Consider the following 27,732-nt stretch of genomic DNA (forward strand, 5'->3'; position numbering starts at 1 on the left):
TGTAATTTTCATGACTGAAACAGTACTATAATATACACTGAATTGTGATCTATAAGTATCAAAGTTACCTTTAGCAGGATATATCACATAATAAACACTAATCTGATTTTATTTCACACACACACACACACACACACACACACATATATATATATATATATATATATATATATATATATATATATATATATATATATATATATATATATATATATATTTATCTTACAGACATAGATGAATGCAGCGATCATACCCTTAACAAATGTGAACAGCTCTGTTCCAACACCATCGGAGGATACATATGTAGTTGTACATCTGGATATATTATCGACAAATATAATAACACCAAATGTACAGGTATGTTTAAGAGTCGGCAACTGGTAATACACAGTTTAAACAGCGAGCTCTTTGTTTGCCAGCGGTATATTCCCAAGTTAATTTTTTTCTAACTTGTTAAGTGTCTTTCATGATAAAGGTTGGCCACTATGAATTTCATTTGAATTATGTAGTTCAGTTATTTTTTTATTTGTATAGGTGGAACTAAAATATTTTGATTAAATCTTTTGCTGAAAATACATTCATTAAGGTAACCGTTATTAATATAAATATTGAGTCATTAGAACATTTTCATGTTTATGATATAAAGCAATATGATAGCAATGATAGAAATGCATATTATCAAAAGAGATTGCAATGTTATGTGTCTTTCGTCTCCTGAATCTGAAATATATTCGTATCACTATAGACTTTAACTGACAAAGTTCGACTCTTTAGAACTTAATTATTTGTTCATTAATATGATTGCTTTATTATACCCACCATTATTGCTGTGTACAAATTAATGCATATGCAAAAACACATAATGTAATAAAAGAATTTTGGCATAATTGTATTTATACTATTTTAAGCGAAATGTGTTATTGGATGTAAGTAGTCTACATGCATATAGTTGGTCTTGAATAGTAATACATGGCAAATAAGATAATGCGAAGAGGACAGATGGATGTATACAGGACAAAATCACTGCCAATGGTGTGAGTATTCATATTTTACTAGAATTCTAGACCGACTAGAGCTGGGTATTAGTTTTTATACCGACTGGAGTTGGCTATTAGTTTTCATATAGTTTGGTTAGTCGTAACAAGTTGTATATCTTTTGTTAATTTTGATTTCTTTAGACATAGATGAGTGCACTACAGGTCAGTCAGGATGCGAACAGGTCTGCGAGAACACCCCTGGAAGGTTTTCATGTTCCTGCTACTTTGGATACGAGCTAAGAACTAACAGAAAAGCTTGTAAACCTGGTTTGTATTTTGAGTATGCTCGACTGACCACATCTTATGATAATAAGCTTAAAAATTCAACATTGTCAAATATTCCATACTTTGAAAAAGCCAATATTGTGAATTCATCCGCATATGATGTATCCAAGAAAGGCAATTAGTCGACAAGTGCTGGTATTGTCAAGTAAAATGATGTAATACGTAACTGAATATCAACAACATATATAAGTTATCCAGCTACAATTATACCAAGACTAGAATGTGCACAACACACATATTTATCCAAACTGAACTACTTGTCTAAAGAAAATGTAGCGATATCGGTTAAAATTACGATCGTATTTAGGTCATATTTAAAATGTTTCCATTTTCAAACTATGCGTTGAATTGTTAGAAATATGTCACATGTTTATTTAATTTCGTGATGATATTTTACGTCTTTTCAACAAAGATTCAGAATGGAAACATGTACAATATGCAGAAGCTAAGATATATGTATGCAGTAAATGACATAATTAAATTATATATAACATGGAAAACATACATTTAAAATAAACGTACCTGAAATCCTGTTATTTACATATTTTAGTTGATACGCTGTGTATCAAATACGGAAAACTGCAATGTAGCCAAATCTGTATGGTTGACCCAAAAGAAAATACCGCTATATGTGGATGCAGTCACGGGTTCAAACTTGGATCTGACAACGAGACATGCATAGGTAATTATTTGCACGTTATGTTCTCTATCTTTCAATCTATCTATTTATCTATGTATCAATCTATCTATCTATCTATCTATCTATTTATCTATCTATCTATCTATCTATCTATCTATCTATACGTACATACATACATATATATATATATATATATATATATATATATATATATATATATATATATATATATCTGCTTGGCTTTCCAGCAGTCTTTAAATATGTTTCAAGTAAAGAATTTTGAAATGAGGATTGAAGATGACTTTTTCGAATTCGTATACAACAGCTTTTAACATGAAATCACATAATGAATTTTGTTATCATAGATATAAACGAATGCACAGAAAAGAACGGAACACTTAACACATGTAGTGAGAAGAAGAACTGTCGGAATACCAATGGAAGTTACGTGTGCACATGTCATTCTGGCTACCAATTAGACAAAGATGGCCGCACCTGCATAGGTAATTAAAGTTGTTTCCCCTGGTGGAAACTCGTCTCTGTCTGCTCATTGTCTCTCTGTCTCTGCTTATCTCTGTATATGTCTCTTTCTCTCTAACCATATATATGTCTCTCTCTCTCTCTCTCTCTCTCTCTCTCTCGCTCTCTCTCTCTTTGTATATATATATATATATATATATATATATATATATATATATATATATATATATATATATATATATCCGCTGAAGATTAATAGGATATATGCACATTCAAATAGGTATGTTAAGTTGAATGCGACACGGCCTGTAAATCCACAATGCTACGGACTTACAAATACATCTTATGGACACATCATCAATAAACGTTTCTAGACACCATGCATGAGGCACTGAAGCACAATATATACATAAAATCGCATATTCAATCTTTCCATTACACTATTCAGTACTGAATGCATTAATATCAAATGATGTGCCTAGGTCATTTCTTTGAGATGCGTCTGACCTATTCGTGTACTGCAAACTATTGATATCTGCACGTATATGATGCATGACGTATTTCGTTTGTAGTGGAGAATCATCCATACTATTTTCAAGATAGCGCGTATGTTCACATTGTCATAATTGGTACAGTATACATTCATGTTACCGATGTTTTAAACCATCATTAAAGCTGTAGATGATGTATCCACAATAATTAATAATGCCTACTTTTCGTAGAATGTGACAGTTTTCATTATGGAATCAACTGCACCGAGGAATGCAAATGTGGAATCGGAGTCGAAACCTGTAACAGAGTTACAGGATGTGTCTGTAAAAGTGGTTGGACAGGAGACAAGTGTGACGTGGATGAAGATGAATGCAGTACAAAAGGTGTATGTTCCGGAACCCATATTTACTGCCACAATTCACCAGGATCGTACCAATGCGAATGTGAACATGGTTATATAAAGAATGTCACAGGTTTTTGTACAGGTGAGATCAAACAATCATCTATTGAAAGAAAAGGCAGATAGGACTGAATTATCAAAAACTGTCTTGCTGTAGACAATAATTGTGCCTGCCATTTATTTATAAATGCATAGGAAAACTTGGTGGTGATGTTCAAGGTCTATAATGTAAGGTGCACTGGCTTTGCGATCAGACTAATTTAATAGCGCGGTAAGATCTCATAAGTTAGGTACCTAACCCTAAGTTATTTTTCTATGAAATAACGTAATACAAATCAGGATATATATATATATATATATATATATATATATATATATATATATATATATATATATATATATATATTCAAGAATATAATGCGTAAGCAAACTCTATACAAAAAGAAGAGGCCTACATCAGTGATGTTTAAAATGCATTTTCTCAACCTTGTTATTGCAGACTTCGATGAGTGTAAAGACAAGAGTCCTATAAAGTGCGCACAAATATGCGAAAACACCGATGGAAGTTATATATGTAGCTGCCATGCAGGCTTTGTTCAAAACGGGACAGAGTGTAAAGGTAAATGATGTGAAATATTAACGTTTCCATTTTTTTTAACCTTCGGGGTTTACAGATGAATATTTATATAATGACAACCCCGTGCATACGAGGCTGAAGTTCCCGAGGACACAAACAATGATTCAATGTTGAATATTGTGTATGTGATAAAAGACAAATGTTTTTAATGAGCATCTCTCTTCAGATACGACCTTGCGTTTGCTTCACATAGATTGTCTTTGAATTCGTGTTCTGATGTCTGGAACGTATTTGTATACATTAAAATGCCATTGAAACTTTTCTTTCCGGCGGCATTATATCTGTGTCAAGTATACTATTATATACATAACTAGTAAGGTGGCTATCCAACTACAGTTATACAATTTCCAAAGCAAACGAATTTTGGGATCCATGATGAGAGTGTCATTCTTCTTATGTAGACGATTATAAAGCATGAACAATAATATTTTAAGTCAAAAGTGACATATGATATGTGTGCCAGAATCACCAAAAGTAAGAAACATCAGCACAATATATCTTACTACTACACCAGTAATATTTATAAACAATACTATATTAGTATTATTATTATTATTATTATTATTATTATTATTATTATTAATGTGGATCTTGTGATAATTGATGTCACTGTTGATGTGAAAGTCTTCTATGAATGTTATATAGACTTTGATATATATATATATATATATATATATATATATATATATATATATATATATATATATATATATATATATATATGCGTGTTTGTGTTATTAACTGTTGTGCTAAGGAAAATAGTGTCAGTGTGTACTAATACGTTTTTATCAACTTTAAAATAATAAGAACGTGTTTAAATATTTCATCATTGTTATTTGTTTAAGACGTGGACGAATGTAAAGGTTTAAATGAATGTTCACAAGTCTGCAATAACACAGAGGGAAGCTACAGATGCTCGTGTAAAGAAGGATTTCGCTTGAATATTGCGGACAGACGTTCCTGCCTCCGTAAGTCTACCTATATCTTATCAAATATTTTATCTGTTGGGCTAATTTTCATTGCAGACAATTTATAATTCAGTGTACCTTCCCTAACTTGAATTAAGTTAAGAGTGATTATGCTACTGGAATTATAATTGCTAATAACATTGAAAGCCAAATATATTTTTCAAGTTTGTGTTACCTTAATTATTTTTTTTATGCCAATGAATTGGCTTGAATGATATTATTATATTCTCAAAATGCCGATTTTAATAAATATTTGTAACATTTTAACAATTACAGTCATTCAAGTTTTGATCATAATGTATTAAACAACAATAATATCGGGTTTGATTGATATTTTTCTCTTTCGCATTGTCTTACAGCTGCAGATCAGTGCGATTCATCTTCTGTAAGAAACTGTGAAGGAAAAGGTGCGTTATGTGTTTTTCGGAACATGTCAGCGGAGTGTTACTGTGCGAAAGGATATAAAAATAGCTCAGACAGATGCCTTGGTGAGTCGATGTATCTAAGTACTTGAAACATTTACAATGTAACCATTACATTTGTTTTTCAGTTAAAAAGCTATAAATTCTAGAGGACGAAAGATACTTCACAGAGGCATGACGTTTATGGGGTTTTGGTATTGCCTATATAAAATAAACACATTTTGAGCAATTATTGACGAAATATAAAACAAGGACAATATGATGAAACAATTAGATGTAACAAGATATAGGTAAACGATAGTCTTCCTTGAGATACTCTCTAATGAGGAAATATCCTGCACAGTTGCGTTTCAATGCATAGCCTTTCTCAGGTTTACATATTTAATGCACAACAGTGACTAATTTTAACTTCAATAATTTAGCAGTTGACTCGCAAACTTAACAAATACATCAACATCATTTTTATAACGCTGGCATACATAAATATAAAAATGTTTATTTCCTTTCGTGGCCCACAGATATCGATGAATGCATCGACTCTCCCTGTTCAGACCAATGTTCAAATACCAACGGAAGTTACACATGCTCATGTAATGCAGGTAAAGAACTTGGAGTCGATGGATCAACATGCGTGAGTAAGTACTTTTAATATCAGTGAATGTTTGTTTTAGACAACTCGCATACACACACAGACACACACACACACACAGACACACACACACTGTTTCGAGCTAATAACATCTCAAAATAATATATGACCAAGGTAATATAGGACATTTTATTTTCACATATAACTTCATTATTAATGTAAATCACTACTATTTTCATCGCTTACCAGTAAAATAGATTATTATTAAGGCTTAGTCTGATGTTTCGACTGCATCTTCTCATTACGAAATCTGGACATATACGAGTAATATTATGTGATATACAAAATAAAAACGCTAATAGGATTTGCTGCAAGAAATTCTGAATGAATATTATTATGAATCCTTCTTATGTCTCAGATCATTTATATGCGCATTCTACTTTGCCTGGAACATTTATTAAACGGCTGGTTATATATATATATATATATATATATATATATATATATATATATATATATATATATATATAAAAACATACATGCACACACACATACACACACACACACATATATATATATATATATATATATATATATATATATATATATATATATATATATATATATATGTGTGTGTGTGTGTGTGTGTGTGTGTGTGTGTGCATGTATGTTTGTATGCATGTATGTATGTCTGTTACAGAATGCAAAGAGGGACTATACGGAGACAACTGTACACAACAATGCTTATGTAATATCTCCAACACAAATACATGCAGTCCAGAGAATGGGTCTTGTTCATGCAAGACGGGATGGACAGGTTATACTTGTCAGGAAGATGTGCCAGAATGTAATAGTACCATAGCCATCTGTCCTGAAAATTCAAAATGTTTGGAGCTCCCGGGCACGTATCTATGCCAATGCAACATTGGGTATATCAAAACAAACAATGGGATGTGTTCACGTGAGTAGTAATAAATCTCGCTAAATATGTATATCTTTGTTCGCATACATACCAGAACACAAACGAATACATATAAAAACCGATTATTTTTAGTAATAAGTAACTTTTCTCATTTATGTTTGGGCTGCTATTAATGTTCCTAAAGCATCAATCATGTTGTTTAATAATAGAGCTTGATAAATGATACCACACATTAATACTCGTCGATTATTGTAAAATTATGTTATGTAACATTTTGTCAAGAATATATTTGCAAAGTTTGGATGTAGTAAAGTTATACATTAATGTATATTTGTACAGTAATCTAAGGAAATCTGAATGTGTTCTAATTATGTTATCAAATAGTGTGTATTGTGTTTATGCTATTTTAGTGTATGTTACAAAAGGTTAAAACCCAAGAGGCATTCAATTTCCAATTCATACATATTTTCCCTAAACTATACAGTCAAACAAAGTGAAAACATTAAAAATAATTACAGTATGGTATCATATCTAGACGTTTGTAAATGTAATTTAAATCTCACATTGAGTGGAAACGATCCAAATGTATTCCGAATGAAGGTTTGAACGTGCTTATGTAAAAGCCCCACGGAGGAATAACTGTTCTACTATACAAACGTGTCTTCATTAAGGTGAAATCTACTGACAGAAGAATGTCACGAATATCCTTTTTTCACGTTATTCCAACACGATTAAATCAATAAACAAGTCCTTGAATGTTTCATTATATAATTTGGTATAAACTGACAGTTCAGAGGGCAAAGGTTTCTGCTCCGCAATTCCAAAGAACAATCAATAAAATAAAAAAATTCCCTTTATTGCTGACAAGACTGAAATATAGCTGGATAAGGACATGTTGCTTTTATAATTGCTGCATTTAGCCACTATGTTTGCAATTAATCAACAGTTGGAAGTTACTAGAATATTATTCCTAGTATTCAAATTATTTTCATATTGCGAACTATCTTTAAAAGTCAACATGTGATTTTTTGTAACTGAACCAGTCAGCGGCGAGGGTGATCATGACATATCTAGAGTACAGTGGTTCTCCTAGAACCATGTGATGTTTACATGACCTCAATTAAATTAATTCGTGGCCGAAATTGACCGAATTAGTTGGTGACATAAACCTGGTAAATTGACCTTGATTTAACGTATGATACATGTATTTTACACATGCCATGTGACCTAGCCTTTAACGTGAATTCTATAGCGTTAGAACACCAATCATAAGAATATTGTCATTGACCCAAATGTTTGAAATAAAACAATGTTATAAAAAAATATGTGATATTGATATGACTAACAAAAGGTATGTGCTTTGTGACGTTAGTATTGTGTTTAATATCATTTATTTCCTTTGGATTTTTAGCATGCGCATCAAATCGTTATGGCCAAAATTGCAATGGAAATTGTACCTGTCATGCTGCAAATACAGTTACATGTGATCATGTCAATGGTACTTGCAAATGTAAACCTGGATGGCAAGGTCAAAACTGCAGCGAAGATGTGGATGAATGCACCAAAGGAAGCAATGTTTGTAATGAGACAAATCAAACGTGCAATAATGCACAAGGATCTTATAGATGCGTTTGTTCTCCTGGTTATACCATTGACATTAAAGACCGCTGCATAGGTACCTGTACACCGATATTGTTTTTAGCTAATACATATTATGTTGGTTTTAAGAAGGAGACACTTAAGTCATGCAGCTTAGTTTCACCTAATATATATAGTCTCACTTCCAAAGTAAAGACATATGAGAATTCCGATACAAATGTGGATGAGGGCTAATATTGTGTTATTATTATTGGACCTTGAAAATCAATTTTGATATGTTCTAAATGGATTAGGAGAAAATCAACAATGCGCACATTTAGAGATTATACATTTGCGAGAAACGTTCACCTAATAGGTCTTAACTATAAATAGCTAGCACATTTAATAAGCACCCGAATATGGAAGTTCTAACTATCATATGTTTGTTTTGTAAAGCCTAAAAAGCACTACTTCCCAATTTGTTTCAGTCAGTAATCTTATTTGAGATAATACCAATTATTAAATATTGTTTATTTCATTTATGGCATGTGTTTTGTCTTTTGAACCTAAGAATCAGATTCCCAACAACTAGAAGCAGTTTTGCTGCCTAACGATACTTGAAACAGATGCAACCTACTACGTCATGATTTTCATCACGTGACAATCACATATATTTAAATGATTATTGAGGCGCTTTATGTAGAACTAAACTTACATTTCGAAAACAATATACTTAGCCATCGAGAAGTCAATTTCTTTTGCAATGCACATAATATTTAATAGACAACCGGCTACAAAAAATTAACGATATGTTAAGCGCGATATAGAAAATACGTATTTAATTAAGCCATATAGATATCTCGTCCATTATATAACACATCTCAAATTTACTTCAAAGTTAAAATTATTGTACTTTAAGGAAGGATCCATTCTGAAATCAACTATTTACTTTGTACATTCCGTATTTACTTTGCAAATGGTAACAAAAACGATTTGTCACAAAATGCAGAATATAATCTGGATATATTCAAATATTTGTGCGTCCAATGCCTGTGAAGATTTGAATTCTGCTTTACACATACAGAAACATGTCTTCTAGTAGGCATATACGATATATATTAGCATCATATCCTTCTATATTTGATACGTTGATGTTAGTATTTCATTATGAGCTTTGTCTAATAATATTTGCAGCGTTGTTAGAATAGTTTACGGATCTTTATCCTCAGCCATTCCTCTTTTTGTTGTCGGTAAAGTTGACTAATGTGCGATAAGGGCTACGTTATTCATGCTGCTTATTTTTTATATCTCTCAATCTTATTCAGAAAGCATTCAGACTAATTTGTATTACATGTCCACATTTTAAGATATTGATGAGTGTTTGGAGGGCATCGATTCCTGCACATATGGATGTGAAAACACAAATGGGAACTATACTTGTGTATGCGAGGCAGGTGCTACTGGAGATGGCATTAACTGTACTGGTACGTGCAATAGTCCATTTCGTTTCCCTTGTGCAAAAATGACAATTTAATGTTGTCCAAATTTAGAAAGTCTAGACAACCTTGATATGAATCCGGATTTTATAATATTTACTCTTGCAATTACTTCAGAATTGTTTTGAGGAAATGTTAAAAAGTGTGATTTATACTGCTATAGGTCAAAACCATGCACGTATAAAGAATTTGTATGTATGTATTTCTTTGTCGCACTGGATACCGAAAGCGGTGTCAATGTTTTAGATATACTTCTAATTGCAGTGTTGTATATGTGTCCTGCTCCATTTCACCCTTGCAAGGCAAGCGGTGAATGTCATTATACTGGATAATTATCACTTTTGTTTGCTACCATCATATGGATACACAGCTGTATTCTATTCATAGATAAGTTATATGAACTAAAGTAAAAATAACTTTAAATAGCACATTTACAAACGATACATGTCCGGGTTTCTACTTATAATTTAGCTCTATTACGACTCAGAAATTTTAGAGTTGTCGTGTGCTTTATTCGTTTGTTTAAACAGACCATGCGAGGTGAACACATCCTAAATAAACAAATTGTAAATACAATGTCAGTTTTGAGCACATATCACTGTTAACTCCTGAAACGAAATATGGAAAAACAATCTCCTTTGATCACGCCTTTTGTTCTTGTTAGTATTAATGAAATGGTATGACATATATTTCATTGAATGACATTTCTGTATTTAAGCTTGATAGTCATCAGTGAGTTGTAGGTCGTAGTGTGTCTTTCGTAACACATACATCTTTGATAAATATTCTTTCTTCGTTTCGTTCTATGTTAGCTTTGTTATATATAACAAAAAAAACCTGATTTCTATAGAGTGCCCGCATAACAAATGGGGAAAGAACTGTACTAATACTTGTGACTGTGTTTCCGAAAATACAATCGAATGTAACAAGGTAACCGGGTGCAAATGCTACAGTAATTGGACAGGAAGTAACTGCAGCCAGGATATAGACGAATGTCGTGATAATCATTGTCCAGCTAATTCTATGTGTCATAACTTCGACGGAGGATTCAACTGTACCTGCAAGCCTGGGTTCTCGAAGAATTTAACCAACGAATGTATTCGTAAGTCATTAAAATTGTTCAGTCTTCTTCAGAAAAACTACAACCAGGCAAATACGCGAACAAATAAATAAACACAACAAATGTGTAATTTGGTATTTCAATGTGTTTGTTTTATTCAACTGCGTGAATAAAAGTTATTTAGAATACAGTAATTAAGTACACTTTCAATCTAATAGTGTACTGAAGATGATCAAATCCGTTTAAGCCGTAGAAATTTGAAGAAAAAAAATACTTAATTCTGAAAAAAGTTCATTCGAAATTGTAGATCAAGCACATTAAATCTAAGAAGTATGTCGTGTACAAATATGAAATATTTAGGATCTGTTGAAGCGAATTATTCGTATTAACCTATTTTAGTAAATCCTTGACCTACATGATAATTATATGTTTTATTTCCATTGATTCAATAATGATATTGTTTCATATAACAAGGGTGACTTGTGTTGACGTTTTTATAAATTAATAATGAAAAGCATCTATTACAGTCCTGATATAAACAACCGATGAATCTATTCTGTTGCAGCTTGTAGTGGTAATACATATGGCGAAAATTGTTCAAAGCTATGTCCATGCAATGCAACCAATGCTCAGAATCCTGATCAAAGTTGTGAACATATTACTGGGATATGCATCTGCAATTTCTTCTGGCTAGATAACTGTACTACCGACAGAGATGAATGTAATTTGACAATAGATGTTTGCAGCACTTTTGAGCATTCCTACTGCACAAACACACGTGGAGGGTATGATTGTAAATGCGTCGAAGGCTACAAGAAGGTCAACAACAGTCGGTATTGTCGCGGTAACTATCACGAACAATACATTACCAACTGTAACTTATTGTGAAATAACATGTGTCATGATGCAAAGTTTTTTCTTTATTTTTACTTTTTTATTGATCATTATTTCACTATTTCGAATGGGGGAAAGCAAATTATGGCATGCTTAATGTTCTTAGATTTTTTAAATAAAACCTTATGTTAACGCACTTTAACCTTTACAATGAAACCAACGTTTAAGAGGCTTGTAGAAAATTTCATTACTTTAAAAGTTATTGTCGTTTAGCAGTGGATTTATTTTAGAATAATAAGACAATAAATCATTTGACAAAAGCGACTGTAAATAATGGATATTTTTACAGAAAAAAATAATATTTATTTTCACCAAACCACTTTTCATTGGTCTGCCAATATTACTTCTTTCTCGCATGATGACTATCATATATGTATACGCAAGTTCACGTTGCGTTTGCATACAATCATATAAACGCAAAGTAAACCTGAACTAAAATGAGTATGCAAAAGATAAAAATTATAAAGTAAAATAGCAGAAATCAAAATTATAAACATATGCAAATTTGTTTCGGTACTTAACATACAGAATATCTGGAGAAACATACTCTCAAGTAGATGTTCTGATAAGTCTAGAAATGTACTCAAACAATTAATTTTCCATCGAATTGAATATTTTGAATGTAAAATTTCCTTTGTGTTGCACTATATATATATATATATATATATATATATATAGAGAGAGAGAGAGAGAGAGAGAGAGAGAGAGAGATAGATATATATATACGTTTAACGCAGATTTCTTAATAATTATGAGCCAATGCTAATTTTGATAACTATTAATTAATTTATGGAACTTAGCAATCAAAATTCCTTTTAACGGAAAATAAAAGTATAAGTTGGTCTGAGCCAAAATTAGAGATACAATCCAATCAAGCTTTAAGCACATGAATCCAGAATGACACAAATAAGAAATATATACAAAATTAAGTCACTTCGCGTTATAATCTAGATATCTACCAATCTAATCACAGCCCAAACTTCATTTCGACGATTCGCAGCTAGAAACCTGTTTCCCATTGTTTTAAGTTATTTCAGTCATTAGTTCGAGGATGTGATAACAAAAATCAAAGACTAAGTACACAAGCTACGATAAATCAACTCCATTAGAGTTTTGAATGAAACTAGATTTACCAGATAAAGCAGGTTACAAATAAAAATATAAAGCGGTTTAAATATGAGAGACGTATGTGCTTATGTCGTTTTGGTTTGAGAATGTTTAAGGTTTGTTAAAAAAAAGGGATAAAACACATCAGGTTATCTGTATAAATCCGTACTTACTGCATGGATTAAAACTGTTGTTCTGACCAGTTTCAGGCAATAGACAATGAACAGAATCCGTGAACAGCCAAGATACACCTGATACTCTAATATGTAGCAAAGATTGTATAACCCGGCAAACTTATGTGTGCATCAGACATTATATTATGTGTCACGAGAATGTTGACAGAAGAAAGGGAAATAATAATAATAGTAATAATAATAATAACAATAATAATAACGTATTGACAAATGTTATCCCAACCCCATTCCTTCATTTTCTGCTATATATATTAAAATGTTCACAAATATGCACCCCTTTGGTAATATGTTTTCCAAATCTATTAATTCTTACAGAATGTTTATTTTTTATGATATGTATTAACTGTATTTTGTTCTTCTGTCATGGAATCACTCACCTATCTCGACGACTAAGAAATAAACAGGCAACAAATGTCCATTCTACAACAACCATTTCCAACACACTTTCTGTTAGGCTGTTAAATTTGTCCAATGTGATATAATAATCTGATGAATGTTGTCAGCTGAGACAAAAAAAAATTAAATATAAATATCATTCAAGTTGGAATTTGGAAAACAAAGTTACCATTCAGCTGTGAAATGTGTAAACATTATTGCAGATGCATATGTTATGGCCTTACATATTGAAACGTTAAGCTGTTCTATCAACCGTAACTTGAAACTTATGTATTCCTGAATCAATATAGATGCATCCCACAAAATTTACCACTGCATGTGTAGCATTTTCCAATTCAATATCATGGTGCAAAGTAGTCTTATATTCATCTCATTTGTTCTGTGTTCTCCTTGCAAAAAAGTATCAGATTTCCAGTAACTAAGAGCAACTATGTTGCTCAACGATACTTCAATCAGTTAAAGGAATTATTTTATATTTATTATCTAAACACTATAAGTTTCCCGTAATTACTTCAAACTTATTTAAGATAACGAGACAGAGACAGAAGGGGAGGGTATTATGTGCAACATGTTTAAAAGTGAGGTTCATTTTCCATCAATACATATGTTCTTGGATACATAAACACTATGAAACATAAAAGGCTGCATGTTTGAAGCTGGGACTCATCAATTCCATTCAGAATTATCTTTCGGTTGAGGAAACTAAAGTACTTGTGTGTTCTATAGTACTTTTAAGGCTGGACTATTGTAATTCACTTTATTCTCGTTTGTTTCTTGATCTTCTAAAGAAGCTTCAAAAGTTCAAAAAAGGCTTATTGGATCAGCTTTAGAGTACGAAGAACTGAGCACTCCTCCACCCCGCTCTGTAACCTTCAATGACTACCTGTTATATATAGAATCAAACACAACATATGTTTACTATACTATATTTTATTGACCGACTTCAGCCCAACATCCGTATTTGGCCTCCCCTATGGTGACACCCCATCTAGAAACATACACTCCTCGTCCAAGAGTGGCATTGTCATATTCGCAACCGTTTAAACGAAGTCATACGAATAGCGTTCAATTTGAGTAAAATGACCAGCTAGTCAAACGAAATGCCCATAGATCTTATACGCAAGGGCACTTTGAACTCATTCAAGAATGCACTTGAAACACACATAGGTATTGTTAACGTGGTTCATTTCGCAACTCCAAGGTCTTCGTTTAAAAATCTTCTTCCTGCTCTTTATTTTGTTAGTTATCAAATATATTAAATCACTTAGAGCTTGCAAATATTTAGCGTTGTGCTAAATCCGCATTTGTACTTTTAGTAGTACAGGTAGTTGTGTTATTATTAAATGATGGATGAATGTTGTAAATCTTGTATTCAGCAAAACTTATTTCTTATTAGAAATCCACTTAATTCTTATGTAAAGTTAAGAAACGTGTTTTACTCTTTGACAGTTTAGTTTCCATTTATTATTCAGGAAACATTTTTACTGGGTGAAAAATAACACCTTTAGACAAATTTCAAATGTAAATGATTGCAATAGATCACTTCAAAACAAACTTAAATATTGCACATTCTTTATGTCCAAGTAAAGACTATAAAGGCTGCGAATCAACTTTACATGCTGACAAAAACGAAAGGATTACATTTATTTATATCTTTAATACACAAAGACTTTAATATAAATTATGCTTGCATCATGTATTCCTTATATTTTAGATGTAAATGAATGCGACCTCAATCCATGCCAACACAATGGCAATTGTACGAATACAAATGGTTCCTACACATGCAAATGTACAGCAGGATGGGGTGGAGACAACTGTACTACAGGTATCTAGTATTTAAACGTAATGCTGCTAGAATTCATATTACTAGAAGTAGAGTATTACTTATGCCACAACTAATTGCACTACTACTACGACGATGCAATTTTTACTATTGCTACAAATATTCTTCTCTTTTACTGATGTTTTCCTGACATATCATGCAATACTTAGTTCCAAATATTTTTTAGAAGCACCTAATATCAATTATGTCCTTGATTCATATTTAATATCACGAGTTGAGGAGCAAACTCAAAATACAATTACAATAAATAGCAAATTATATATATCCGTTCTGCAAACCAGCGGCAGTAATAGATACAGCACACGTAAATGTATTAAATATTTCCATAAAATCACGTGCATGTCAAGCTAACGTAGCTACATAGTAGTATAATATCTATGTGACAATCGCTTTCATCCTTTCAAAAACGCCTACCAGTTGCATGCCAATTGTTTAAAAAACACATGAAGCAAAGCATTTGCTATTCGTCTGAGAAAGAAACTTTATTTCTCGGAATGAAACATTTAAGGCACTGCTGCTCTTGTTATTATCACACTTCTTTCTTCCAAAACGCTTCGATTATATAACCCTTGTATCAAATCGCATGTCAAGCATTGCGTATTTAAGAAAAAGAGACATAGAGAGAGGGACAGGGTATTCTGTACAAAATGTTTCAAACTGAGGTTCAATTTCCATCAATACATATGTTATTTAATATATAAACATGTATGGAACTTAGAAAAAGCTGCAGGTTTTTAGCAGGGTCTCATCAACTCCATTTAGAATATCTTTCTTTTTATGCAAATAAAACATTTCTTTGTTCCTTAGCACTTTCAAGGCTGGACTATTGTAAATAATTTCATTCTGGTTTGTCTAAGCATCTACTACAGAAGCTTCAAAAGTTCAAAGAACGGCTTCTTGGAGAATCTTCAAATTACGAATAACAGAGTACTCCTTCACCTTGCTCTGTAACCATCAATGACTACCTGTTATATCCAGAATCAAACACAACATCTGTTCACTATACTAAATTTCATTGACGAGCTTCAACCCAACAACGTATTTGGCTTTCCCTATGTTAATACCCCATCAAGAATCTTACGCTCCTCGTCCGATACTGGCATAATCATGTTCGCCATTGTTTAAACGAAGTCATACGAAGAGCGTTCCTTTTGCGTGCCATGGCCAGCGCGTTACTCAAAAATTTTACATACAAGGGCAAAATGTCCTCATTCAAGAATGCTCATGAAACACACCTCTATCGACTACAAAAACTTACCTAAAGACTTAACATTATATAGTTTCTTAATTACTGTCAGCGTGTTTTTATTTCGCATTTTCAAGGTCTTCATTTATTAAATATTTTTGTTGCGTTTGAGTTTGTGTGTTATATAATAATTTAGTGCACTCTGAGCTTCTAAATATTAGGCGTTGTACTAAATCCGCATTTGTACTTTTAATAGTAGTAGTAGCAATAGTAGTATTTCTGTTAAATGTAGGATGAATGTTGTAAATGTTTTATGCAGCGAAACTTATTTCTAATTATAGATCCATCAAATTATAATGCAAAGTTAAGAAAAGTATTTTAATCTTTGACATTTTAGTATCCATTTATTATTCAGGAATTATTTTTCTGGGGAAGCAATGATACCTTTTGTCAAATCCGAATGTAAATGATTACAATAGGTCTCTTCGAAACAACGTTATTAACTGCTCTAACGTTAATAAACACTACGTCTGCCACTGGGCGTTTGGGTATAGAGGGAATAAGTGCTCCGATGGTAATAGCACTTAAAACCAAACATTAACATTTTGTTAGTTACTTAACAATCTGTTAACTCTTGAACAATATGTTCGAAAGGAACTATTTTGTTGATAAACTTATGGAGACCTTTCGGTAAAATAAACTTAAAATTCGCACTGTACTCCAGTTCCAAGTAGTAATCATTAAAGAATACATAGGCTGCTAATCAACTTTGCATGCTGAAGAACACGAAATGATGACATTTAGTTATATCGTTAATAAATAAAGCTACGTGAATCGAATAGCCCATATATCTTATATTGAACGGCACTGTGATTTCATTCAAGAAAACCGTTGAAACGCACCTTTAACGACTACAAGAACTGATCTAAGGACTTAAGAATGTTTACTCTCTTGGTTATAGTCAGCGTGTTTTTATTTCGCACTTTCAATGGCCTTTGGTTTTTAAATCTTATTGTTGCGTTTCATCTTGTGTGTTATATAATATTGTAAAGCTCTTAGAGCTAGGAAACGTTAGGCGTTGTACTAAATCCGCATTTGTACTTTTAGTAGTTGAGGTAGTAGTATTACTATTAAATGTTGGAGGAATGTTGTAAATCTTGTATTCAGCAAAACTTATTTCTAATTAGAAATCCATCTAATTGTTATGTAACATTTAAGAAACGTGTTTTACTCTTTGACAGTGTAGTTTCCATTTATTATTCAGGAAACATTTTTACTGGGTGAAAAATAATGCCTTTAGACAAATTTCAAATGTAAATGATTGCAATAGATCACTTCGAAACAAACTTAAATATCGCACATTCTCTATCTCCAAGTATTAGTCAGTAAAGACTATAAAGGTTGCGAATCAACTTTACATGCTGACAGAAACTAAAGGATTACATTTATTTATATCTTTAATACAAAGACTTTAATATAAATTATGCTTGCATCATGTATTCCTTATATTTTAGATGTAAATGAATGCGACATCAATCCATGCCAACACAATGGCAATTGTACGAATTCAAATGGTTCCTACACATGCAAATGTACAGCAGGATGGGGTGGAGACAACTGTACTACAGGTATATAGTATTTAAACGTAATGCTGCTAGAATTCATATTACTAGAAGTAGAGTATTACTTATGCCACAACTAATTGCACTACTACTACGACGATGCAATTTTTACTATTGCTACAAATATTCTTCTCTTTTACTGATGTTTTCTTGACATATCATGCAATACTTAGTTCCAAATATTTTTAGAAGCACCTAATATCAATTATGTCCTTGATTCATATTTAATATCACGAGTTGAGGAGCAAACTCAAAATACAATTACAATAAATAGCAAACTAAAAATATCCATTCTGCAAACCAGCGGCAGTAATAGATACAGAACACGTAAATGTATCAAACATTTCCATAAAATCACGTGCATGTCAACTTAACGTAGCTACATAGTAGTATAATATCTATGTGACAATCGCTTTCATCCTTTCAAAAACGCCTGCCAGTTGCATGCCAATTGTATAAAAAAACATATGAAGCAAAGCATTTGCTATTCGTCTGAGAAAGAAACTTTATTTCTCGGAATGAAACATTTAAGGCACTGCTGCTCTTGTTATTATCACACTTCTTTCTTCCAAAACACTTCGATTATATAACCCTTGTATCAAATCGCATGTCAAGCATTGCGTATTTAAGAAAAGGAGACATAGAGAGAGAGGGACAGGGTTTTCTGTACAAAATGTTTCAAACTGAGGTTCAATTTCCATCAATACATATGTTATTTAATATATAAACATGTATGGAACTTAGAAAAATCTGCAGGTTTTTAGCAGGGTCTCATCAACTCCATTTAGAATTTCTTTCTTTTTATGCGAATAAAACATTTCTTTGTTCCTTAGCACTTTCAAGGCTGGACTACTGTAAATAATTTCATTCTGGTTTGTCTAAGCATCTACTACAGAAGCTTCAAAAGTTCAAAGAACGGCTTCTTGGAGCATCTTCAGATTACGAATAACAGAGTACTCCATCACCTTGCTCTGTAACCATCAATGACTCCTGTTATATCCAGAATCAAACACAACATCTGTTCACTATACTAAATTTCATTGACGAGCTTCAACCTAACAACGTATTTGGCTTTCCCTATGTTAATACCCCATCAAGAATCTTACGCTCCTCGTCCGATGCTGGCATAATCATGTTCGCCATTGTTTAAACGAAGTCATACGAAGAGCGTTCCTTTTGCGTGCCATGGCCAGCGAGTTACTCAAAAATTTTACATACAAGGGCAAAATGTCCTCATTCGAGAATGCTCATGAAACACATCTCTATCGACTACAAAAACTTACCTAAAGACTTAATAATATATAGTTTCTTAATTACTGTCAGCGTGTTTTTATTTCGCAATTTCAAGGTCATCATTTGTTAAATATTTTTGTTGCGTTTGAGTTTGTGTGTTATATAATAATTTAGTGCACTCTGAGCTTCTAAATATTAGGCGTTGTACTAAATCCGCATTTGTACTTTTAATAGTAGTAGTAGTAATAGTAGTATTTCTGTTAAATGTAGGATGAATGTTGTAAATGTGTTATGCAGCGAAACTTGTTTCTAATTATAGATGCATCAAATTATAATGCAAAGTTAAGAAAAGTATTTTAATCTTTGACATTTTAGTATCCATTTATTATTCAGAAATTATTTTACTGGGGAAACAATGATACCTTTTGTCAAATCCAAATGTAAATGAGTATAATAGGTCTCTTCGAAACAACGTTATTAACAGCTCTAACGTGAATAAACACTACGTCTGCCACTGGGTGTTTGGGTATAGAGGGAAGTGAACCGATGGTAATAGCACTTAAACCCAAACATTAACATTTTGTTAGTTACTTAACAATATGTTAACTCTTGAACAATATGTTCGAAAGGAACTATTTTGTTGATAAACTTATGGAGACCTTTCGGTAAAATAAACTTAAAATTCGCACTGTTCTCTAGTTCCATGTAGTAATCAGTAAAGAATATATAGGCTGCTAATCAACTTTGCATGCTGAAGAACACGAAATGATGACATTTAGTTATATCGTTAACAAATAAAGCTACATGAATCGAATAGCCCATATATCTTATATTGAACGGCACTGTGATCTCATTCAAGAAAATGTTGAAACGCACCTTTAACGACTACAAGAACTGATCTAAAGACTTAACAATGTTTACTCTCTTGGTTATAGTCAGCGTGTTTTTATTTCGCACTTTCAAGGTCTTCGATTTTTAAATCTTATTGTTGCGTTTCATTTTGTGTGTTATATAATATTGTAAAGCTCTTAGAGATGATAAACAATAGGCCTTGTACTAAATCTGCATTTCTACTTTAAGTAGTAGAGGTAGTTGTATTATTATTAAATGTTAGATGAATGTTGTAAATCTTGTATTCAGCAAATCTTATTTCTAATTAGAAATCCATCGAATTCTTATGTAAAGTTAAGAAACGTGTTTTACTCTTTGACAGTGTAGTTTCCATTTATTATTCAGGAAACATTTTTACTGGGTGAAAAATAATACCTTTAGACAAATTTCAAATGTAAATGATTGCAATAGGTCACTTCAAAACAAACATAAATATTGCACATTCTCTATGTCTAAGTATTAGTCAGTAAAGACTATAAAGGTTGCGAATCAACTTGACATGCTGACGGAAACGAAAGTATTACATTTATTTATATCTTTAATACAAAGACTTTAGTATAAATTATGTTTGCATCATGTATTCCTTATATTTTAGATGTAAATGAATGCGACATCAATCCATGCCAACACAATGGCAATTGTACGAATACGAATGGTTCCTACACATGCAAATGTACAGCAGGATGGGGTGGGGACAACTGTACTACAGGTATATAGTATTTAAAGGTAATGCCGCTAGAATTCATATTACTAGAACTAGAGTATTATTTATGCCACAACTAATTGCACTACTACTACGACGATGCAATTTTTACTATTGCTACAAACATTCTTCTCTTTTACTGATGTTTTCTTGACATATCATGCAATACTTAGTTCCAAATATTTTTAGAAGCACCTAATATCAATTATGTCCTTGATTCATATTTAATATCACGAGTTGAGGAGCAAACTCAAAATACAATTACAATAAATAGCAAATTAAAAATATCCATTCTGCAAACCAGAAGCAGTAATAGATACAGCACACGTAAATGTATTAAATATTTCCATAAAATCACATGCATGTCAAGCTAACGTAGCTACATAGTAGTATAATGTCTATGTGACGATCGCTTTCATCCTTTCAAAAACGCCTGCCAGTTGCATGCCAATTGTATAAAAAAACATATGAAGCAAAGCACTTGCTATTCGTCTAAGAAAGAAACTTTATTTCTCGGAATGAAACATTTAAGGCACTGCTGCTCTTGTTATTATCACACTTCTTTCTTCCAAAACGCTTTGATTATATAACCCTTGTATCAAATCGCATGTCAAGCATTGCGTATTTAAGAAAAAGAGACATAGAGAGAGGGACAGGGTATTCTATACAAAATGTTTCAAACTGAGGTTCATTTTCCATCAATACATATGTTATTGGATATATAAACTTGTATGGAACTTCGAAAAAGCTGCAGGTTTTTAGCAGGGTCTCATCATCTTCATTTAGAATTTCTTTCTTTTTATGCAAATAAAACATTTGTTTGTTCCTTAGCACTTTCAAGGCTGGACTATTGTAAATAATTTCATTCTGGTTTGTCTAAGCATCTACTACAGAAGCTTCAAAAGTTCAAAGAACGGCTTCTTGGAGCATCTTTAGATTACGAATAACAGAGTACTCCATCAACTTGCTCTGTAACCATCAATGACTACCTGTTATATCCAGAATCAAACACAACATCTGTTCACTTAATTACATTTCATTCACTAACTTCATATGTATTTTACCTCACCTATATAAATATCCCATCTACAATCGTACGCTCCTCGTCCGACACTGACAGTCTCATTTTCGCAACTTTTTAAACGAAGTCATTCGAACAGCGTTCCTTTTCCGTATCATGGCCAGCTACGTGAATGAAATAGTCCATATATCTGATATTGGACGGCACTGTGATCTCGTTCAAGAAAACTGTTGAAACGCACCTTTAACGACTACAAGAACTGATCTAAAAACTTAACAATGTTTACTCTCTTGGTTATAGTCAGCGTGTTTTTATTTCGCACTTTCAAGGTCTTCGATTTTTAAATCTTATTGTTGCGTTTCATTTTGTGTGTTATATAATATTGTAAAGCTCTTAGAGATGATAAACAATAGGCCTTGTACTAAATCTGCATTTCTACTTTAAGTAGTAGAGGTAGTTGTATTATTATTAAATGTTAGATGAATGTTGTAAATCTTGTATTCAGCAAATCTTATTTCTAATTAGAAATCCATCGAATTCTTATGTAAAGTTAAGAAACGTGTTTTACTCTTTGACAGTGTAGTTTCCATTTATTATTCAGGAAACATTTTTACTGGGTGAAAAATAATACCTTTAGACAAATTTCAAATGTAAATGATTGCAATAGGTCACTTCAAAACAAACTTAAATATTGCACATTCTCTATGTCCAAGTATTAGTCAGTAAAGACTATAAAGGTTGCGAATCAACTTGACATGCTGACGGAAACGAAAGTATTACATTTATTTATATCTTTAATACAAAGACTTTAGTATAAATTATGTTTGCATCATGTATTCCTTATATTTTAGATGTAAATGAATGCGACATCAATCCATGCCAACACAATGGCAATTGTACGAATACGAATGGTTCCTACACATGCAAATGTACAGCAGGATGGGGTGGGGACAACTGTACTACAGGTATATAGTATTTAAAGGTAATGCCGCTAGAATTCATATTACTAGAACTAGAGTATTATTTATGCCACAACTAATTGCACTACTACTACGACGATGCAATTTTTACTATTGCTACAAACATTCTTCTCTTTTACTGATGTTTTCTTGACATATCATGCAATACTTAGTTCCAAATATTTTTAGAAGCACCTAATATCAATTATGTCCTTGATTCATATTTAATATCACGAGTTGAGGAGCAAACTCAAAATACAATTAAAATAAATAGCAAATTAAAAATATCCATTCTGCAAACCAGAAGCAGTAATAGATACAGCACACGTAAATGTATTAAATATTTCCATAAAATCACATGCATGTCAAGCTAACGTAGCTACATAGTAGTATAATGTCTATGTGACGATCGCTTTCATCCTTTCAAAAACGCCTGCCAGTTGCATGCCAATTGTATAAAAAAACATATGAAGCAAAGCACTTGCTATTCGTCTAAGAAAGAAACTTTATTTCTCGGAATGAAACATTTAAGGCACTGCTGCTCTTGTTATTATCACACTTCTTTCTTCCAAAACGCTTTGATTATATAACCCTTGTATCAAATCGCATGTCAAGCATTGCGTATTTAAGAAAAAGAGACATAGAGAGAGGGACAGGGTATTCTATACAAAATGTTTCAAACTGAGGTTCATTTTCCATCAATACATGTTATTGGATATATAAACTTGTATGGAACTTCGAAAAAGCTGCAGGTTTTTAGCAGGGTCTCATCATCTTCATTTAGAATTTCTTTCTTTTTATGCAAATAAAACATTTGTTTGTTCCTTAGCACTTTCAAGGCTGGACTATTGTAAATAATTTCATTCTGGTTTGTCTAAGCATCTACTACAGAAGCTTCAAAAGTTCAAAGAACGGCTTCTTGGAGCATCTTTAGATTACGAATAACAGAGTACTCCATCAACTTGCTCTGTAACCATCAATGACTACCTGTTATATCCAGAATCAAACACAACATCTGTTCACTTAATTACATTTCATTCACTAACTTCATATGTATTTTACCTCACCTATATAAATATCCCATCTACAATCGTACGCTCCTCGTCCGACACTGACAGTCTCATTTTCGCAACTTTTTAAACGAAGTCATTCGAACAGCGTTCCTTTTCCGTATCATGGCCAGCTACGTGAATGAAATAGTCCATATATCTGATATTGGACGGCACTGTGATCTCGTTCAAGAAAACTGTTGAAACGCACCTTTAACGACTACAAGAACTGATCTAAAAACTTAACAATGTTTACTCTCTTGGTTATAGTCAGCGTGTTTTTATTTCGCACTTTCAAGGTCTTCGATTTTTAAATCTTATTGTTGCGTTTCATTTTGTGTGTTATCTAATATTTTAAAGCTCTTACAGCTGATAAACAATAGGCCTTGTACTAAATCCGCATTTCTACTTTTAGTAGTAGAGGTAGTTGTATTTTTATTAAATGTTAGATGAATGTTGTAAATCTTGTATTCAGCAAAACTTATTTCTAATTTGAAATCGATCGAATTCTTAAGTAAAGTTAAGAAACGTGTTTTACTCTTTGACAGTTTAGTTTCCATTTATTATTCAGGAAACATTTTTACTGGGTGAAAAATAATACCTTTAGACAAATTTCAAATGCAAATGATTGCAATAGATCACTTGAAAACAAACTTAAATATTGCACATTCTCTATGTCCAAGTATTAGTCAGTAAAGACTATAAAGGCTGCGAATCAACTTTACATGCTTACAAAAACGAAAGGATTACAGTTATTTATATTTTTAATACAAAGACTTTAATATAAATTATGCTTGCATCATGTATTCCTTATATTTTAGATGTAAATGAATGCGACCCCAATCCATGCCAACACAATGGCAATTGTACGAATACGAATGGTTCCTACACATGCAAATGTACAGCAGGATGGGGTGGGGACAACTGTACTACAGGTATATAGTATTTAAACGTAATGCTGCTAGAATTCATATTACTAGAAGTAGAGTATTACTTATGCCACAACTAATTGCACTACTACTACGACGATGCAATTTTTACTATTGCTACAAATATTCTTCTCTTTTACTGATGTTTTCTTCACATAACAGGTTCCAAATAAATTCTTTAGAAGCACCTAATATTGATCATGTCTTTGATTCATATTTAATATAACGAGTTGATGAGCAAACTCCAAATACAAGGACATTAATTAACACATTATAAATTTACATCCCGCAACAACAGAGGCAGCAATAGATACAAAGCACGTAAAAGAATTCAACATTTCCATTCAATCACATGCATGTCAAACTAACGTGGCTACATAGTAGTATACTATATGCATAATATAATCGTTTCTTCCTTTCAAATGCGCCTGCCAGTTGCCTGCCAATTGTATCAAAAAACATGTGAAGCAAAGCATTTGCTATTCGTCTGAGAATCAGTTTCTATTTCCAGTAATGAAAAATTGACCGCAATGCTGTTTTTGTTATTATCACATTTAATTCCTTCAAAAGACGTCAAGCATGTTACTTTAATGGTGTTTCATAAAAACGTTATAGCAACCTGGTACGTCAGATGAGTATATTCTGAATAACGATAACAATACTCATATGCAATAATTAACAGTATTTCGAACCTTGAAAGTAGTGAAAAATACATAGATTAAAAGACGTAATGAAAACATTCGAAAGATTCCCTACTAATATTCACTGAAATGTTATATTCTTCACAAATGTATATTTAGTTGTGATATGCGGTGATCATAAAAAGAAAATATAATTTAAGAATAAACATTCGTGTCAAATCCATATGACTAGTATTGTTCATTTAAGAGAAAGAAACAAAAGCAGAGGGAGAGGGTATTCTGTGCAAAATGTTTCAAACTGAGGTTCATTTTCCATCAATACATATGTTATTGGATATATAAATATGAATAAAACTTATAAAAGGCTGCATTTTTGGAGCTGAGACTCATCAACTCCATTCAGAAGTTTCTTTCAGTTCAGGCTACTAAGTCATTTGTATGTTCTTTAGTACCTTGAAGGTTCGAATGTTGTAATGAATGTCATTCTGGTTTGTCTCAGGATCTACCATAGAAGCCCATAATAATAAGACTTAGAAAACAACGCAAGATAATGTTTAAATGTAACTATGACAAATTGGTATGAGGAGGGCGAAATAAGTTAATTACAGTTTTGAGATTCACAATAACCGTCTTGGCTTCGTTAATTTGCTAGTTACATGCTTTTTATGTTTGAAAGTAGCACAAAGCCATATGTCTTCGCTCAGACGACTATCAATATCGGGTGCAAATTGTGCAAGAAATCTGTGTTTAGTGTCAATTTAGGCATCAACAAGCATGTAATTTCAACTTGCAAATATTATGGTATTACTACTAATGAAAATATGAAACAGGATAAGAGTGAACTGTGTGTAGTTAACAGCTGAAAGCAAGACTGCTTTTCCATCTTTACTACTGTAACCGCTGCTTTAGTTTTTAACAATACTATTAAACTACAATGCTAACGATTTTATCTACAGAGAATGAAAAATTTAATCTCAATGGAATAATCTTTCTGCGAGGCGTTCATACTAAATTTGTATCTATTTCTAGCATATATCCAGTATAACAATCTCGTAGAAGGCTGTACTTACGTTTATTTTAAACCGTCAATATGCAATTCAATTTTGGTAGAAGAAAGAAATAAATCTTGAGAAACAAATGATAGTTAATATATATGGAACACCTCCCTATACAAATGGTCAAAATACCTTGAGTTCGTAGATGACTGTACATTTGAATCAGTGCTAGTTTACACTCAGATATTTATGACATGTCAATATTGTTTGATCGGGCATTACATTTCATCGACAGTTTAAATGAGTTGCATTACCCAGATATGAATAGTGCATATCTGTGTTTATATATATATATATATATATATATATATATATATATATATATATATATATATATATATATATATATATATATATGTATATAGAGAGATACAAAAATTATTTAGATGTTAGGTCTGCTTGTTCTCGTTTTGATTTGTACATTTTGGCGGAACGTTACTAATCTAATTTGGAGTACGTCATATATCCATTAGCATACGGGTTTCGATAACCAAATGTTGTTGGATAAAATTATGCACATATTATAATGGGTCATCTGCTGTGATATGTATGTTGGCAAATAATTGTACTATTGTATTTTAGTTGTATAGTCTTCCTAAAGCTGATCTAGATTTGGACAACTAAATATGAAAGAAGTAATTAGCATTACCATGCTCGAAGTGTGCATTTTATTGCGTAACATATATTAAGAATTGAATAAAACGTCTAGAATAGTAGCATAGACTGTGTACCTCGGGTGAGTTTTTGTCGCTTTTCAGCAATTTTCTATGACAAATACCACTTTCTTTGATCCGAAAGGTTTATTCAGGCCTATGGATGAATACTTGATTGCATGAATTCAAAACGGCATTATATAAAAATTGTGCGTGTTTCTGCTGATACATATGTGCGCATTTTGGGGGATACTTAATAGTGATCATAGAGACATGTATATTTAATTTTCATTACATTTGCGATTTTATATAAACGCCGCAATTTAAATTGAATGTGTTTTGTATTA

General features: G+C 32.1%; 1 protein-coding gene across 1 annotated transcript in view; it reads left to right on the top strand.

The window, feature by feature from the left end:
- Positions 1-27,732, top strand: part of LOC149772056 (uncharacterized) — a 112,491-nt gene that overhangs the window by 69,582 nt on the left and 15,177 nt on the right. The window contains exons 35-53 of the mRNA XM_089947924.1: positions 229-357; positions 1,179-1,304; positions 1,873-2,004; positions 2,328-2,465; positions 3,165-3,419; positions 3,834-3,953; positions 4,817-4,939; positions 5,299-5,427; positions 5,880-5,996; positions 6,651-6,911; positions 8,284-8,547; positions 9,818-9,934; positions 10,797-11,048; positions 11,572-11,850; positions 15,312-15,425; positions 18,144-18,257; positions 20,971-21,084; positions 22,951-23,064; positions 24,929-25,042. Coding sequence (XP_089804050.1) covers positions 229-357; positions 1,179-1,304; positions 1,873-2,004; positions 2,328-2,465; positions 3,165-3,419; positions 3,834-3,953; positions 4,817-4,939; positions 5,299-5,427; positions 5,880-5,996; positions 6,651-6,911; positions 8,284-8,547; positions 9,818-9,934; positions 10,797-11,048; positions 11,572-11,850; positions 15,312-15,425; positions 18,144-18,257; positions 20,971-21,084; positions 22,951-23,064; positions 24,929-25,042 — 3,012 coding nt within the window. The remainder of the gene's footprint in view (positions 1-228; positions 358-1,178; positions 1,305-1,872; positions 2,005-2,327; positions 2,466-3,164; positions 3,420-3,833; positions 3,954-4,816; positions 4,940-5,298; positions 5,428-5,879; positions 5,997-6,650; positions 6,912-8,283; positions 8,548-9,817; positions 9,935-10,796; positions 11,049-11,571; positions 11,851-15,311; positions 15,426-18,143; positions 18,258-20,970; positions 21,085-22,950; positions 23,065-24,928; positions 25,043-27,732) is intronic.

This window comes from Sinohyriopsis cumingii, unplaced genomic scaffold, assembly GCF_028554795.1.
Source record: "Sinohyriopsis cumingii isolate HCF-2022 unplaced genomic scaffold, ASM2855479v2 utg001518l, whole genome shotgun sequence".
In the NCBI taxonomy this organism is placed as follows: Eukaryota; Metazoa; Mollusca; class Bivalvia; order Unionida; family Unionidae; genus Sinohyriopsis; species Sinohyriopsis cumingii.